The sequence below is a fragment of the Acanthopagrus latus genome, chromosome 4 (genome assembly GCF_904848185.1).
Source record: "Acanthopagrus latus isolate v.2019 chromosome 4, fAcaLat1.1, whole genome shotgun sequence".
NCBI classification, from domain to species: Eukaryota; Metazoa; Chordata; class Actinopteri; order Spariformes; family Sparidae; genus Acanthopagrus; species Acanthopagrus latus.
Window position 1 is genome coordinate 35,227,339 of NC_051042.1, and position 16,369 is coordinate 35,243,707.

Below are 16,369 nucleotides of genomic sequence, written 5' to 3' on the forward strand. Positions count from 1 at the left end.
AACCTACATTAACTCTCAACGTAAGAGACATTTACAGGCTGGTGTCTGGTGTTAACGGAGCGTCAGAAGAGCTGACAGTAACTTATGTTTCTGTCGGATTTGTTTTTAATGATTGATATTATACAGCATTACTTTATTCATATAGCATCTTCAGAACATCGAACACTTCATGAGCGTTGAAGCAGAACAAACGGCAAATTTACCCCAAAACTTCACGATCACGATCAAAATCTATGTCTTGTGCAACATGTCTTCACTCCCACGCCATGGCATTGATTTAGTATTTTTACGGGTTTCACATTTCTCTTCTGATTGACAGTTTTCCCACATATTTTGAACGCAGCGTATCGGCTGAAGCGGTCACGTGACGTTTTGTTGACGGTAGAAGACGGAGGAAGATGGCGGCCCGCTGGAGCAGCGAGAATGTGGTGGTGGAGTTTCGGGATGCCCAGGTATTTGTGTCTCAGAGCTCAGGTGTGAAAAAGTGACTGACAGGTGAACAGGTGAACAGGTGAACAGGTGAAGAGACTCTGACAGAGTGAAACGGTGTCAGGATAGTTCACAGTCCAACTTTACACCCACAGGTACTGAGTTCAGGTGAAGTTCTGCAGCGCCAGAGGAGATGATCTCTGTTTAGTGTTCATAACTGACGAACTGCTGACATCAGTGATAGGACACCTGGTCCGGTCCGGTCCGGTTTCAGGTGTCAGGGCCTGGGAGTGAAAGACGGTCACGAGAGGAGAGAGACCAGTGAAAGTTGACTGGTAGCTGAAGAGGTGCCAGTTCACTTCTTGGGTTGCTGCCGAGGTGCCCTTCAACAAGGCACCGAACCCCCCATGTGCTCCCCGGGCGCTGACATGGCAGCGCACTGTAATTAGCTGGCAGTGAGTGTGTGTGTGTGTGTGTGTGTGTGTGTGTGTGTGTGTGTGTGTGTGTGTGTGTGTGTGTACTTAACAATGTGCAGCTAGTGATGTGTTACATGCAGAGGACTAATTTCAGGTGTGTTTGGATGTTGCATGTAAAATATAACTGATGAAATCAAGATTCTCTCTTCTTAAATGATTAAATAGTTTTTAATCGCAGCCTGTGTTGTTCTGTGAGGTTCTGTGAGGTTCTGTGGGGTTCTGTTAGGTTCTGTGCATCAGCATTTATTCCAAAGCTGTTCAGCTGAATGATCGTCTTGATTAACTGATCAGTTTAATCCATAAAGTATTGAAACACAACAAACTTGTTAATAAACAGTAAATCAGAAGTATCTGTGGGTTCTGGTTCTGGTTCGTTTAAACCAGACTTTTATCCAGATGGTATAAAACATGCTTTCTGAGTGACGTCACTGCTATCGATCACCTCCATTAATCTGACTCTTGTTTTCTGGTTGAACTGATCAGATGTTGTTTATAATATTGATAAATATTTAGGTGACTCGTTCTTTTCTCCTTAAAATATCACCAATTAATTGATCATTAAAGTGTTGGTGATTACTTTAACTGATGATTGATTGTTATCTGGAGCTCTCAGATCAGCTGTCACCTTCTTCTTCTTCTTCTTCTTCTTCTGTGTTTTCAGGCCACCGCCATGTCAGTGGACTGCCTGGGCTCACACGCCGTGCTGTCTGGGTAAGTCCAGCTCCCTTGAACGCATGATGGAGGAAACACGAGTCTGTTAGAGTAGCTGAAGTTGTGACTGAGCTGCAGGTAAAAGTCATCGTGACAAACTTTATGTATGTTTTTCCTTGAACATCATGAAGTCAGAGGAACGTCGACCTGATGAGAAAATGACTCGATCATGTAAACGGCTCCTAAAAGCTTCTGTCGTCTGTTCCAGGCGGCGTTTCCTGTACATGGTGAACCTGGAGGCTCCGTCTGAACCTCCCAGGAAAATTGGCCGACAGAGTAAATGGGACGTTGGGACGGTGCAGTGGAATCCTCACAGAGCAGAGTCGCACGTCTTCGCTGCCTCAGTGAGTTCTGATTCTTAAACACACCTGTAAACAGAAAAGAAGACGTGTTTCTGACTCTGTGCTGTTTTCAGAGTAACCAGCGTGTGGATCTGTACTCGTGGAGGGACGGCTGTGGAGAAGTGCACACCTCCCTGCAGGGACACACCCGGGTCATCAGGTACCAAATCAAACGCAGTCTGGGCAGTGTCACTGTGGTGTGTTCAGGAACTGGCTGTGGTGTGTTCAGGGACTCACTGTGATGTGTTCGTGTCCTCAGTGATCTGGACTGGTCCTGGTTTGAACCGGAGTTCCTGGTCACCAGCTCAGTGGACACCTACATCTACATCTGGGACACCAGGTCAGGAGAAGTAACCAGAGTCAAAATGATTGCTCTGATAGTTTTAGCACGTTGTTTCTCCTGAATCATGAACCTTGTTGTCAGAAAATAATCCCACCACAGGATTAATTCAGACCGATCGTCACACTTTGTTTAATCACATGTTCTGTTTGACTCCACAGAGACACTCGGAAGCCCACTGTGGCTCTGTCTGCTGTCGGTGAGCATCTAAAGGACCAGACTGTCTTTATTTCATTTATTTATTTATTGATCATTTCAGTTTGTGTATTGATTGGTTAGACACTAGTTTCACTTCATAGTCAACTACATAGTTAAATAAGTTACATTAATGCTGTGGTTTGTGTTCCTCGCTCCCTCTGGTGTGTTTGAGGAGTTCAGCAGGAACAACCTGTTTGTGTGTTCAAGTAAAACCAGTTTTTGCAGATGATATTTAAACCTGAAATGTCAGAGTATCTTTGAACACATCCTCAGATTCATTAATGTTCACATCAGGAGAACATGTCTGCATCCAGTTTGTCTTCTGAGCTCTGATGACAGAACTCTGAACATGTGGGTTCCATGTTCTGAATGTCCCGACAATATTAACACTTGATGGAAATAATTACACTTTGACAACAATAACTAAAGGCAACATTAGAAATGGATTAGTTTGATTAGATTTTTTTCTTTTTGTTAATGTAAAAACTAGAAAGTCAGCAGTGTTTTCACACCTGTTTCTATTTGTCACCGCCTCGTGTCTCCAGCCGGGGCGTCGCAGGTGAAGTGGAACAGGAAGAACCAGTACCTGCTGGCGTCCAGCCACGATGGAGATGTCCGGATATGGGACAAAAGAGTGAGCGGACGACACATTTCATCTGAGCCACGCTGAGCTGCATGTGTGTCTGAGTGCTGTGAACGTTCCTGTGATTTCTTTTTCTGAACAGAAGCCGAACACGGCGGCCGAGTACGTGGCTGCTCACCTGTCCAAGATCCACGGCCTCGACTGGCATCCAGACAACGAGTTCATCCTCGCCACGTCGAGCCAGGACAACTCAGTGAGGGTGAGAACAACAAACAGTCTGTTAGTAAATCAGAGAGACAAAGATCCAAATTGGACTGGATCAGAAGTCAGATGTGTTCACGGCACTGCTGTTTTAGTTCAGGACATTTCTTCACAGAAGAGAAACACATGTACACACCTCGAAATATTCTGTGAAGATGCAGCTGGACTGAGCAGCACTCTGTGTTTAACTGTGTGTGTGTGTGTGTGTGTGTGTGTGTGTGTGTAGTTTTGGGATTACCGACAGCCCAGGAAGTATCTGAACATCCTATCCTGTCAGGTCCCAGTGTGGAAGGCCAGGTACACGGTGAGTATCAGAGATCAGATCAAACTTTATTGATCCTAACAGGGACATTCAGCTTTACAGCCGAGAAGTACAAACTGTGTGTGTGTGTGTGTGTGTGTGTGTGTGTGTGTGTGTGTGTGTGTGTGTGTTTCCTCAGCCGTTCTCTAACGGTCTGGTCACAGTGATGGTTCCTCAGCTGAGGAGAGAGAACAGTCTGTTGCTCTGGAGCACGCTCGACCTCAACAGTCCCGTTCACGCCTTCGTCGGACACGACGACGTGGTGCTCGAGTTCCAGTGGAGGCCGCAGAAAGAAGGTGACCAATCACAGGCTGAGATTCAGGAGACGTTCACACACATCCTGCAAACCTTCAGCTCTTCAGTGCAGCTTTCCACCCACAGATATCAGACAAAACCAAAAGTTCTGTGTGAATCAGACAAACGGAGAGCAAGGCTAACAACTTCTCCCTGCGTCCAGTGTTTGTGCTAAGCTAAGCTAAATGCATCCTTTTTGATATTGATCACATAGACATTAAAATGCTTTTCTCTGTTTGATAAAGAGTGTTTGTACATTTCTGTCAGGAGGTTCAGTGTGTTCATAGTTCTGTAGCTGTTCTGTTCTGTGTTCTGTGACACTGGCAGCTGTTCGTTGTTGTTTACAGTGTGTTGTTGTTGCCTCGTCAGGCTCTAAGGATTACCAGCTGGTCACCTGGTCAAGAGACCAGACCCTGAGGATCTGGAGGGTGGATCCTCAGCTGCAGAAGGTCAGTGTGCAGCCTCACAGAGAGATCAGTGTTCTCCTGCCTCTGATCCATCCTGACGTGTGTTGTTGTTGTTGTTGTTGTTGTTGTTGACGTTGTTGTGTAGCTGTGTGTCAGTGACGTGGACGAGCTGATGGATGGGATGTCCCTCACGGTGGAGACGGAGAAGTCGCTGTCGTCTCAGGAACCCGACAGCCAGCACAGCCTCGGTCCTGCATCTGAAAACCTGCAGGGTGAGAAACATTCAGTCACCAATGATGAAGTGAAAATACTGCAGATGTCACAGCTGATTATTGGTTGAAGAAAGCCGTTGGTCGGCGGACTCTGTCCAGGTTTGAGCCTCACCTGTCGTCTCACCTGTGCTCTCAGATCCGGACTCTGGAGGTCGTCAGGACTCGGCGGGGGGTTCAGGTCTCACTCAGACTCTGCAGCAGGAGTTCTCTCTGGTCAACCTGCAGATCAGAAACGTCAACGTGGAGGTGAGACAGTAACATTCACAGGAAGTCTAAACACATTTCATCTATGATCTATAATATAGATTATTGGACTTTGACTTTCTTTAGATTTTTAGTGTCTTAATGTCATTCTATAGATTTCAGTGTCTTTATTGTCAGCAGTAAGCTGGCTAACTGTCAAACAGGAAGTGACATCACAGTGTTTGGTGTTGTGCAGATGGACGCTGTGAACCGCAGCTGTGTGGTGTCGGCTCACTTCGGCAGCCATCAGGTTCACCTGGTGGTGAAGTTTCCCGCTCAGTATCCAAACAACGCTGCGCCATCCTTCCAGTTTGTCTCCCCGACGACCATCCCGTCTGCCATGAAGACCAAGATCCAGAAGGTACCGATGCTCTTGAACGCACCACAGCTCGCTGTTTTTTCACTCATTTAAGTTTTATATTTTATTTATATATTGAAACAAAACGTGTTCTTATTTTTTAGCTGAATGTGAAGGATGCTCTCCTCTTTGTGTTCTCCTCAGATTCTGACGGACACGTCGCTCCAGAAGGTGAAGAGGAACCAGAACTGTCTGGAGCCGTGTGTCCGACAGCTGGTGTCCTGTCTAGAGTCGGACATGGTGAGGACACACGCACATCCTTATGCTTTAAAATGATTCCTTGTTTCCTTTCTTACTTCCTCTGTTCTCCTCCCAACCTGAGAGATGACACAACTTCTCTCTGATAAAATGACTTTTCTTAATTATGATGCTTATTCTTTCATCCGTCAGACGCAGGAGGACCCCTTCGTCATCTCCAACCCCGTCACTCCGGCCCTGCAGGCGTTTCCTCGAGTCACCAACACGTACGGCTCCTATCAGGTAACTAACATTTAGACTCTGCTACAGCCGCCATCCACCTGTAGACTCTGCTGCAAACAAACATCACATCCACCTGTAGACTGTCTGCAAACAAACATCACATCCACCTGTAGACTGTCTGCAAACAAACATCACATCCACCTGTAGACTGTCTGCAAACAAACATCACATCCACCTGTAGACTGTCTGCAAACAGACATCACATCCACCTGTAGACTGTCTGCAAACAGACATCACATCCACCTGTAGACTGTCTGCAAACAGACATCACATCCACCTGTAGACTGTCTGCAAACAAACATCACATCCACCTGTAGACTGTCTGCAAACAGACATCACATCCACCTGTAGACTGTCTGCAAACAGACATCACATCCACCTGTAGACTGTCTGCAAACAAACATCACATCCACCTGTAGACTGTCTGCAAACAGACATCACATCCACCTGTAGACTGTCTGCAAACAGACATCACATCCACCTGTAGACTGTCTGCAAACAAACATCACATCCACCTGTAGACTGTCTGCAAACAAACATCACATCCACCTGTAGACTGTCTGCAAACAGACATCACATCCACCTGTAGACTCTGCTGCAAACAAACATCACATCCACCTGTAGACTGTCTGCAAACAGACATCACATCCACCTGCAGCAGCATGAAAACAGGAAATCAAAGTTTGACATAATGACTCTCGGAGCGTTGAGTGTCACAGACTGACGTTACAGCATCTCTTCTCTCAGGATGCCAACATCCCGTTCCCTCGGACCTCCGGCGCTCGCTTCTGTGGTACCGGCTGTCTGGTTTACTTCACCCGCCCAATCACCATGCACCGCTCTGTCCCGCCCACCGAGCCCACGCCCAGGTAAAAACACACTCAGCTGCTTTTACAGTCTCACATTGCCATAACTCGGCTGCAACTACAGAAGTATAACCAAAATAAAAACCTTCATATAACTGTGCATGCGTGTGCGTGTGTGTGTGTGTGTGTGTTCAGGTCCCTGTCAGCTCTGTCAGCCTATCACAGCGGAGTGCTGACACCAATGAAGATGCGTTCAGAGTCTCAGAGCACTCTGCGGTTGTACAGCGGCAGCCCGACTCGCTCCGACAAAGACACCGTCTCCATCTCCTCCTTCTACTATAAAGAACGGGTGAGACACACACACACACACACACACACACACACACACACACACAGGCATGCACTGATCTGTGGCTGTCACACTGACAGTACATGTCCAGTGGACCTTGTTGATGTGTGACTACATTAACCGGCATGAACATGTTTGTCAGTCTGCACACTGAGTGTTTGTCCATTAACCATCTCTCTCTGTGTGTGACTGGATCTGACTGGAACTTTACTGCTGCAGGGATAAAAATGTGCTCACATTCAAACTCCAGCTGAGGATAAACTTCTGCTGAAGACTCCCTGTGAGCAGATTCACTGATTTAACTCCTTCACATCTGATCCTGTTGCTGCGTGTTCATCAAAACGGAGTCACAGTTGATCACAAGTTCAGTTTGTCTCGTTAGTACTTTGGTCATTAATTCACTTCCATACAAAGTTAACAGACGGCTCTCTTGACCTCGACATGCTCTTAGTGTGCGAAGCCTCATCGTCTCCACAGTCATTCCCAGCCGACGGGTACTTCAGGGGGGCTGGGAATGTAGAGCGCTGCCAGCTTTCTTTTCAGCAGCCAATGAGATCACAGTGGAGTTACACACTCACTGATGACTTGTGGTGATTTTGGATGTTAACGTCCTGTCTGTCTCTCTCTCTCTCTCATTGGCTGTCTCTCTCACGGGCTTCTGTTGTTTTGTTTTGTTGTTTTGTTTGTTGTTGTCGTTTTTCTCCACCCCATGCTGTTGTGGGCCACACCTCCTTCCTATTCTCCTCCAATCAGAAGCTCCCAATCTGTGCCTCCCGCCGCTGGTCTGTCCAAACCCTCCATGATTGGCCGGTATTGAGCTCTGTCCATCAATCCGTCTTTTCTCTCATCTCTGTCGTTGCTCTTCTGGGTTTCTCCTCGTAGGGACTTAACAGTGTTTTCCTGTTTGACATGCTTGTCAATGATTGGCTAACGCAGAGAGCTGTGTCACTAACAAAGTTAACCTCCATCATGTGATTTGAATTTGAATTTTCACATCAGTCAAAGTGGATGATATGTCTTCAGGTGACGACTGATTCTAGGAGCTTTACAAACACTTGGATGAGCTAATTGTTGCTACTTGGACTCAAGTTAAACTGAAATGACTGTTTCCGTCTCTTTGTGACCATCAAGATGTTTTTCCCACATCAGACTGCAGCTCTGAGGTGTTTTCATCTTTTTGGGGAATTATTAAAAGCCAAAATACGCTTGAGAACACACAGTTTTTCAGAGCAGACCCGTTTACATCTTCTTTATGACTCAGCTGGATATTTGAAGCTCTTAATTATTATTACACATGGGTGCCAGAGGACATTTTGGTTCTCTTTGTTTCTCACAGGAGGCAAAAACTGTAGCAACAAAGATTATCATCGTTAGCTACATTCAAATTCAGAACACTTTACTCTGATGTCTGACTAAAGCTTCTAATGTTCACTAACATTGAATAACAGGTAAGTTTCTGTGATCACCAACAGAGAACATTTCTTTTTTTTAAACTTAATTTTAAACTATTGAGGTAATTACTGTTTTTTATTTAATTCCATCTACAAACGTTAACAAACTGAAAACTAACCACGTGTTCACACTGCGAGACAAACTGCTGACGTGTTGATTCATGACTCCTGCCTCTGATTCATGGTACGAGTCCACAGTATCCAATGTAGGCGGCCATGGTACGGCTTCTTTAAACATGTCCTGGAAAAGCGTGTTTTGGATGAAACAGCACGTTGAACCCGTGGAATCGGACTGCGTGTTCAACGGCCCGTTGCATCGTTAGATTAGGTATGTAATTAAAAGGGAAAAGCTGCATGACTCCACACGTAGAAGTTGAAGATTTAATTTAACTCCTGAAAAACATCAGAAAAACAATCGCATCATGCAGATCTCCTCATATTGATAAAGTTCTTGTGAACTGTATTTATTTTATTCATTACTGATGAAATTTGAAGTACTGATGAAGTAATTAAATAATAACTGATGGTTTAAAGCTTCAGTGCAGAGAATATAAATGGGAAGTATTAGCTGAAAACTCTAATTTTTGAGATATCTCAAATATTACGGGACAGATTTAGACAAGGACTGGATATCTTCATGGTCCCCACAGGATGAACCCTAAAGTTGTTGTACCATCAATCCAGCTTCATACATATAAAGAACGCGACAGCATTAACAGTTTGACGTCTCTCAGAATCAAAGATGTTCTTCATTAAAGGATGTTTGTCCTCAGTCGGTCTCGCAGTGTGAACAGTCTCTTACAGTGATTTGTCGGCCAGACCACTTTTAATCAGGTGGTGCTTTGTCTCCTCTTGGCCTGCTGTCTCCCTCCTCCTCCCGTCTGTCTGTCTGTCGGTCTGTCGGTCAGAAATCCCGCCGGTTTAAGACGAAGCGAGAGGGGACGGACTATGGCAACCGTCCAATCAAACTGGCTGGTAAAGTCATCATCCAGGACATCTCCTGCCTGCTGCCCGTCCACAAGTCTCTGGGAGAGAGCTACATGTGAGAGCAAGAGTATCGGATGATGTCTCAATATTTACTTATGCACTGTAGTCATTTATGTGTGTGTACAAACATTTCTGTGAATGAAATATGTTTTCTGTCCTGCTCAGTCTGAACATGAACGACATCCAGGAAACGTGTCAGAAGAACGCAGCAGCAGCGCTCACAGTCGGACGGCGAGACGTGGCGAAGGTGAAGATTTCATCTTTTCTTTCCTCTGACTGAAGAGAAACTTTCTCACTGCAGCCACAACAACTTTCACTCAAACGCTGAGGCAGGTCTCCAGAAGGTGGCGCTGAAGCAACTATGTCTAGTTCATCTTTTCAACATCGTGTGTGTGTGTGTGTGTGTGCGCGCGCACGTGCAGGTGTGGGCCCTGGCCTCGGCAGCGACCAGTCAGGACCTGAGTCCAGACTCAGACCCGGACACAGAGACCCCCTGGGCCAGACACCCGTTTGGTCGGCAGCTGCTGGAGACTCTGTGAGTTAGTGTTTGTTGAACTGTTCCCTGCACTGTGTTACAGTGAACACCTGTCAGTTTCACAGATCACTGGAGTCTGTGACTGTGTGAGAAACTGTTTATTGATAATTAAATGAAACTGTTGTAGGCGATAGAGGTCAAACTATGTGTGTGTGTGTGTGTGTGTGTGTGTGCTGAAGGTTGGATCACTACAGTCACATGAGTGACGTTCAGACTCTGGCCATGCTGTGCAGTGTGTTCAGAGCTCAGGCTCCGCCCCCCGACTGTTACTCCCTGTATGGACATCACGCGTCACGCTCCGCCATGTTCCCCCCACACCACTCACGATATGTAAGTCTTCACTGGCTCCAGTTATTTAGTTTGGACATCTGAGAACGTCACATTATAGGACATTACAGTCCTGCCCATCTTCCTGGTGTCCGTCAGCTACATCACTTTAACTTTGTAAAAACCTTTTTTGAGCTTTTTTACCTGTAAATCATTAAATTATTAATAATTCAAAGTTTTTTTTAATGTATACAAATAAAAATGACCAGTGAAAGTCTCACATCAGAAAGTGATGTAACGATGTGTGTGTCGTCACAGCCGAGCTACACGTCGAGCTCCGTCACCTCGGGCTCGTGCTCCAGCACCTCTGACTCCATCACTACAACCACCTGGAACACAGGTGAGTCTGCTCAGCGCCACCTTCAGGCCGACAGCTTGACTACACCACGGTTTACTCTGTGTGGAGTTAACTAGGACGATGACATTACTCACAGGTTTTTTATTGTTTGCAGGTCGGGACTCTGAACACGCCAACCCCTGGGGTGAGTCCTCCCCTGACGACTATCGCTATGGCAACCAGGGTTACACAGATCCACGGGAACGAGAGCGAGAACAGCACGACATGAACAAGAGGTGACGTAGTCAGACAGACCCGGAGCATATTTAACAAAACTGTGATGTCACTCTGATGTCACGACCGTGTGTTCTGCAGACTGCTGGACCCCGCCAACATGCTGCAGTTTGATGACTTTAAGAAATGTTACGGTGAGATCCTGTACCGCTGGGGTCTGAGGGAGAAACGAGCCGACGTGCTCAAGTTTGCCTCGTGCCCTCCTGAACCTCACAAAGGCATCGGTACGTCCACACACACACACACACACACACACACACACACACACACACACACACACACACACACACACACACACACACCACTGTTGATGTACTGACTGTCGTTAACATTCCCTTGTTAGAATTAAGATTTGGACCTCAAAAGTCAGATAAAAGTAAAATGCATGGAAAAATGTGTAGAATACTGACAAAGAAAGACAGAATGTTAGTCAGTGATGTTTGGGTTTACAAAAGAAATATGAATTCTGTGTTTTACAGAAACAGTCAGACGTTGGTTGTTGTTTAGTGTTGCTGTTCACAGACTGGGCCAGTAAAGCTGATCCTGATCCACAGACGTCGGTATTCTCAGCAGGCTCAGGCCGATGGACCGGAGCGTCTCTGATCTGTGGTTGTTGTTTGTCCCCCTGCAGAGTTCGGAGTGTACTGCTGTCACTGTCGCAGTCAGGCTCGTGGGACTCAGTGTGCCGTCTGTAAGCGTCTCACCTTCCAGTGCGCCATCTGCCACGTGGCTGTACGCGGCTCCTCTAACTTCTGCCTGAGCTGTGGACACGGAGGACACACCAGTCACATGATGGACTGGTTCCGCCGGCAGGATGAGTGTCCGGCCGGCTGTGGCTGCCACTGTCTGCTGCAGAGCACCTTCTGATGATACGGGGACGCTCTGCAGAGACACACCAACACACCGCCGTGAAGAAGATTTACTCTGACAGCCTTCGATGAGCCTCTGATACACGGAGCTGCAGCTGCACCATCATGTGATCACACAGCAGCTCCAATAGAAAGTGATGATGTCAGCGTCAGTCCGTCCAACACAAGACTACACTTGATGGACATTCATGGTCCCCAGAGGATAAATGCACCTGACCTGTCCTCAGACTGAAACCTCCACTTGGACAGTAGAAGTAATAAAAGCTACTGGCTTCTCTCTAACAGATGAACTCATGATGTTCTGGACACGATGATGTTTGGTGGCATCAGCCTCAGAATGAAGCATCAGAGCTGCAGTCTGAGCCGTCTGCTCACCTGTCAGTCATCTCAAACACACCGTCACTGCTGAGCGCTGCTGCGGCTACAGTTTTCATGGTAGCTGTATTTTTTTTTTGTCTTAATATTTTGCTCTCATAGTCAGCAGAGTTGTATGAGAGCTGATTTGAATCAGAATATATTCAGACACATGAAGAAAAGTCCGAATGAGATTATTCTGAGTTACAGAAGCTCATGGGACAGAGGCTAGACAGGAAGTGATGTCATGACCTTGGCTTCTTGCTGTTTTTTTCACTGTGATGATCTCCCCTTGTTAGCCATGCCCACAGCAACATGATGAGAACATAACATTTGAGGCTAAACAGAGAATTTAAGAAATGTGTGATGATGTGATGTCACTGCGTCACAGCGGCCCGACACCACTCACTGCTGCACGTGTGATCACAGGACCGGTTTTAAATGTGAAGCAGAAATAACAATTCTCTGTGTGAGAGAAAATTAAATGTTTCAGGAGTTCATGAATGTACTTAATATAAAATAATAATGAAAGTCTGTTTGAATTCAGTCAGTGTGTCATTTCAGAAGAGAATTAAATCTAAAGCTCAACACTGTACAAATTCTTGATGAACCCCTGAGACATTATTGACATCGAGTCTTTGGTTGGCCGTTGTAGTTGTGTTTTTTTAATTTGCTGCCTTTAACGACACAGTTACGTAGACGAGCAGCTGCAGTCTGCGCTGCTGACCTCATTTTATTTTGAAGTATCATTGCCACACGCTGCCTGCAGGAGCAAGATGTCGAGTCCCTACCTGCTGCTGTTCTGTGGCTGACCTCTGACCTCCTGGGCAGGAAGTCACATGAGAGGTGGAGGCTGTGGTTGGTATCTGGACGGAGATTTGAGTCGACAGAAGACGCACTGGGTCAGCAGCTCTGAGGTCTGTAGTCTGGACACGGGGAACGGCTTTCCACACTCCTCACACTGAAACACAGGTTCTGTCAGGATGCTCAGTAAATACAACATGTGCTAACAAATGCTGAGGGACTGTTTGACTCCGACCTTCAGGATGTGAACTCCGGTTCCTTCAGTCCTCCTCTTCTCCATGACTGCTGGGATTTCCTCCATGTTCTCGATGTTCCACAGCCGGACAGTCCCGTCCTACAGAGACAGGACAGCCTCAGCTCTGGTGTTACAGGACTTCTCACATCTATTCATGATTTTAACTGTGTGACATCGTCTACAGAACGTGGAGAAAAACACTTCCACATGTAACATTCACTTCTTGATTCCTGTAAAAGCACAAACAACTATTTGTGAAATAATGTCTTAAAACCAAACATAAACATCAACAGATTCTCTTGGTTGAGACTGTTACAGATTAGCAAACGTGTGAAGAACAGCTGATGTAGTCTGAGAACAACGCTGACACAGCTGAAAGTGTTTGTGAATCTAACAGGAACACTGAGATTGAATCAGATCAGATTTGCTGAGGTTAATGTGACAGTGATCAATACGATGAACGGAGAGGATACTTTAGAGGCAGAGGCCACCAACTTCCTGTCAGCACTGACTGACACATCTGTCACCCAATCACTGTGGCCCTGTGATGAAGGAACACAAACCAGAGCTGAGCGTTTGAATATATGACTCAAGAACAAAACCTGATGTTTTTTATTTCAGAATGATGAAGAAATACCGCAGTGATCACCTTCAGGATGAGAGTCTGGCACAGAAGGGACACATCCCAGACTGCAACAGTCTTGTCATAGGAGCCGGATGCCAGCAGGTTTGCTGTGGAAATACAACCGGAAGTATTTTATTAGACAAAACCCACGAAGAAGAACTGAAGTCTGTCACACACACACATTTATATATGTAAAAAAATGTTGAGAAGCCCAAATATATATTTGCTGCCTTGCTCAGAAGTCTCACCGTCAGCAGAGAAGCTGCAGGAGCTCACGCTGCCTTCATGCCCTCTCTGCAGCTTCGTCCCACCATGAGACCGAAACCCTCCCGTCTGAAGGTCCCACAGCTTTAAACTCTTATCCCACGATGCCGTGCACAGGAAGTGAGCGCTGTTGGTGAAGCAGCAGTCAGAGATGACGTTGCCGTGGTTACTGAGAGGGAGAGACAGGAAACAACAGGAAGAAATGAGAATCAAACATTTTGACAAACAGATGTGTTAGATGAAGTGTCCAGGTGTGTTTGTCACCTGTCGATGGACACGGTGGTTTTCTGAGCCAGCAGGTCCCACAGTTTGATGCTGCGGTCTGCAGACACCGTGGCCACTCGCAGGTTGTGAGGGTCGAACCGACAACGTGTGATGGTGGAGCGGTGATGATCTGGTGGAGAAAACAAATGCACCTTCATTAACTCACAGTGTTAATAATGCAGATAGTTTGTGAGTTGTCAGAGGTGTCGCACCGCTGACGTGGTGCAGCGTCTGTCCGCTGGAGGCGTCCATGATGTGAATGCTGTTCTGTGGATCTGAAGCACAAACCAGCAAGCGGCCATCACACGAAGAGCTGCAGGAGGTCAGCAGGCCAGCCGGCCTCGAACTCCACTGGACACAGAGAGACAATGATCAGTCAGTCAATATCAGTATTTATCCAACTAGATATGGAGAAGAAGAAGAAGAAGGAGAAGGAGAAGGTGGAGAAGGAGAGTTACCAGAGTCTGTCCTGTTTCCAGGTCTGTTGCCACAATGGACTTATCCCAGGAGACTGTAACCATCCTGACAGACAAACAGTCAGTCAGAGAGGCAGGCAGGCAGGCAGGCAGGCAGACAAACAGACATACTGACCTGTTGCTGTTTGGGATCAGAGCACACTCACTGATGGTTCTACTGTGAACTCCATCAAACACCCTCAGAGGTCTGCAGCTCTCCACATCCTGTAGAGGTCAAAGGCCAACAGGAAACCATCAGGCCTAACGTGACAGCTCGCTGACAGCTGAGTTATGCTGCGTTCATAGGACTCAAATTCAACCTCCAACATGGAAAAGTGCAATGAAGCAGTGATCCAAGAGAGAAACTCGGGCAGGAGCCAGCGAGCCCGACTTCATCGACACAAACACACGACCTCATTAGTGAATCATGCAGTAAATACAAGTATGTAGTCGTCATGGTCACTTTCAGTGGATCTGTGCCTCCTGTGGAGCTGCTCAGAGTCCAGATCATCATACTGGTCTAACTGGGCAGCTCCACAGGAGACTGTGAGTCCAGCAGGTTTACCCAGAGGATGGCCCTGTGGTCCGAGGAGCAGCTGAGGACGCAGCTGTCACTGAAGCAGAGTCGGGCAGCGGTGACAGCGGCGCTGTGAGCCCGTAACACCTTTACTGGAACCTACAGACAGGTGAACGCACCACAGTGACGTCATCATGGACATGCTAACACCGTAATCAGTGTTCAGCTCAATTAAAGCATCATTCCATTTAATCCAACAATTATAATAATCTAATTAATAACTTTGCATTTGACTTTAAATGAACAATTATATAAAAAAAAAAAAATAACATGAGCACTAATATAAAAAGGGGCGGCTGTAGCTCAGCGGGTAGAGCAGGTCGAGTAGTGATCGGAAGGTCACTGGTTCAAATCCCGGCTCTGGGCAGAGCTGAGCTGCATGTCGAAGTGTCTTTGAGCGAGATACTGAACCCCACATTGCTCATGAGTGAGGGAGCACCCTGCCCTCGCCCTGAGACAAGGCTGGGATTGGCTCCATGGAAAGGGATAAGCGGTTCGGATGACATGACATGGCAAAAATAAAAACTGTGTTTGACTCAATCCATCATTACAGTCTGTGGGTCACGTGACCTGGAAGATGTTAAAAAACAAACTACCGTTATTATTTCTATAAATTTAATTAACCACATACACAATGTAGGTTTGTCATATGTGACCAATCCATGTTTTTCACTAAGGACTCTGAAGGTATTCACAGGTGTCAGTGACGCCCCGCTGGTTCGGAGGTTCTGAGCTGAACTAAACGTCCTCTTGTTTCCAGCACCGGGTCCAAGTGACGCTGCTGGACCCGGAGCCAAACTATCCAACACAGTTACATCTAACGAGCTAATGTTAGCTGCCGAGCTAACCGCTAATCTACCGCGACGCTTTACCTGCGCCCCTCGGCTCCACTCGGCGGCCTTCTCCTCCTCTCCCTCGGCCTTCTCCTCCTCTCCTGCTCCTCCTGGAGCTTCATCAACAGACAGCGGGTCGCTGTGTGTCGACGCCATGATGGAAGCTTCCAGTAAAAGTTGGTTTGACCTTAAAAAGAAACGTTAGCGCTCGCCGCGGCAGTTACCATAGCAGCAGCGGTGCGGCCTTCACGGACCCTGGGACATCAGACCGTTACACCTGTCAGAAACTCTTCAGGGCCTTTGAGGAAACGCCTGAAGGTTCGTGACCCACAAAACAAGTTGTAACTTTCTTATTCTCGCTGTCTTTGT

The 16,369-nt window shown here is 46.7% G+C and overlaps 2 protein-coding genes across 10 annotated transcripts; one reads left to right on the forward strand and one right to left on the reverse strand.

The window, feature by feature from the left end:
- The first annotated feature begins 115 nt into the window (after nt 1-115).
- Nucleotides 116-12,614, forward strand: wdr59 (WD repeat domain 59). 4 transcript variants are annotated; one of them, XM_037094960.1, is made up of 26 exons: nt 199-452; nt 1,567-1,616; nt 1,825-1,960; nt 2,032-2,117; nt 2,217-2,297; nt 2,459-2,496; nt 3,041-3,129; nt 3,221-3,337; nt 3,566-3,643; nt 3,780-3,936; nt 4,304-4,383; nt 4,487-4,613; nt 4,750-4,859; nt 5,053-5,217; nt 5,359-5,454; nt 5,605-5,694; nt 6,442-6,563; nt 6,696-6,849; nt 9,209-9,342; nt 9,453-9,534; nt 9,710-9,822; nt 10,002-10,152; nt 10,408-10,489; nt 10,602-10,722; nt 10,802-10,944; nt 11,352-12,614. In XM_037094960.1, exons 1-26 carry the CDS (start codon nt 399-401, stop codon nt 11,585-11,587), a joined length of 2,892 nt encoding a protein of 963 aa, XP_036950855.1. In that variant the 5' UTR covers nt 199-398; the 3' UTR covers nt 11,588-12,614. The 4 variants fall into 4 exon arrangements, 3 of the variants coding, with proteins under 3 accessions (XP_036950858.1, XP_036950855.1, XP_036950856.1); XM_037094961.1 differs by lacking the exon at nt 199-452 and adding an exon at nt 461-884; XR_005074581.1 differs by lacking the exons at nt 10,802-10,944; nt 11,352-12,614 and adding an exon at nt 10,221-10,266 and having other exon boundaries at nt 116-452; nt 10,602-10,660.
- LOC119017858 (WD repeat-containing protein 88-like) lies at nt 4,465-16,273 on the reverse strand. Of its 6 annotated transcripts, none has more exons than XR_005074582.1 (13): nt 16,040-16,266; nt 15,156-15,266; nt 14,727-14,815; nt 14,594-14,657; nt 14,348-14,486; nt 14,136-14,265; nt 13,856-14,040; nt 13,632-13,714; nt 13,456-13,524; nt 12,983-13,081; nt 12,735-12,904; nt 4,738-4,832; nt 4,465-4,606 (listed from the first exon to the last, which is right to left on the reverse strand). XR_005074582.1 is itself a non-coding variant. In XM_037094972.1 (12 exons), the coding sequence occupies exons 1-11, from the start codon at nt 16,154-16,156 to the stop codon at nt 12,779-12,781; spliced, it is 1,212 nt and encodes a 403-aa protein (XP_036950867.1). In that variant the 5' UTR covers nt 16,157-16,269; the 3' UTR covers nt 9,200-9,336; nt 12,735-12,778. The 6 variants fall into 6 exon arrangements, 2 of the variants coding, with proteins under 2 accessions (XP_036950867.1, XP_036950866.1); XR_005074583.1 differs by having other exon boundaries at nt 4,726-4,832; XR_005074584.1 differs by lacking the exon at nt 13,456-13,524 and having other exon boundaries at nt 16,040-16,273.
- Between the last annotated feature and the right edge of the window lie 96 nt (nt 16,274-16,369).

Excerpts from the sequence above, each read along its gene's own strand:
- wdr59 (XM_037094960.1), top strand. The coding sequence starts at position 399 with ATGGCGGCCCGCTGGAGCAGCGAGAATGTGGTGGTGGAGTTTCGGGAT. Across the intron at positions 3,130-3,220 it reads TCCGGATATGGGACAAAAGA|AAGCCGAACACGGCGGCCGA; the intron begins GTGAGCGGACGA and ends TTTTCTGAACAG. Across the intron at positions 10,723-10,801 it reads CAGCACGACATGAACAAGAG|ACTGCTGGACCCCGCCAACA; the intron begins GTGACGTAGTCA and ends TGTGTTCTGCAG.
- LOC119017858 (XM_037094972.1), bottom strand. The coding sequence starts at position 16,156 with ATGGCGTCGACACACAGCGACCCGCTGTCTGTTGATGAAGCTCCAGGA. Across the intron at positions 14,266-14,347 it reads GACGCTGCACCACGTCAGCG|ATCATCACCGCTCCACCATC; the intron begins GTGCGACACCTC and ends TTTCTCCACCAG. Across the intron at positions 13,082-13,455 it reads TGGTGGCCTCTGCCTCTAAA|GACGGGACTGTCCGGCTGTG; the intron begins GTATCCTCTCCG and ends CTGTCTCTGTAG.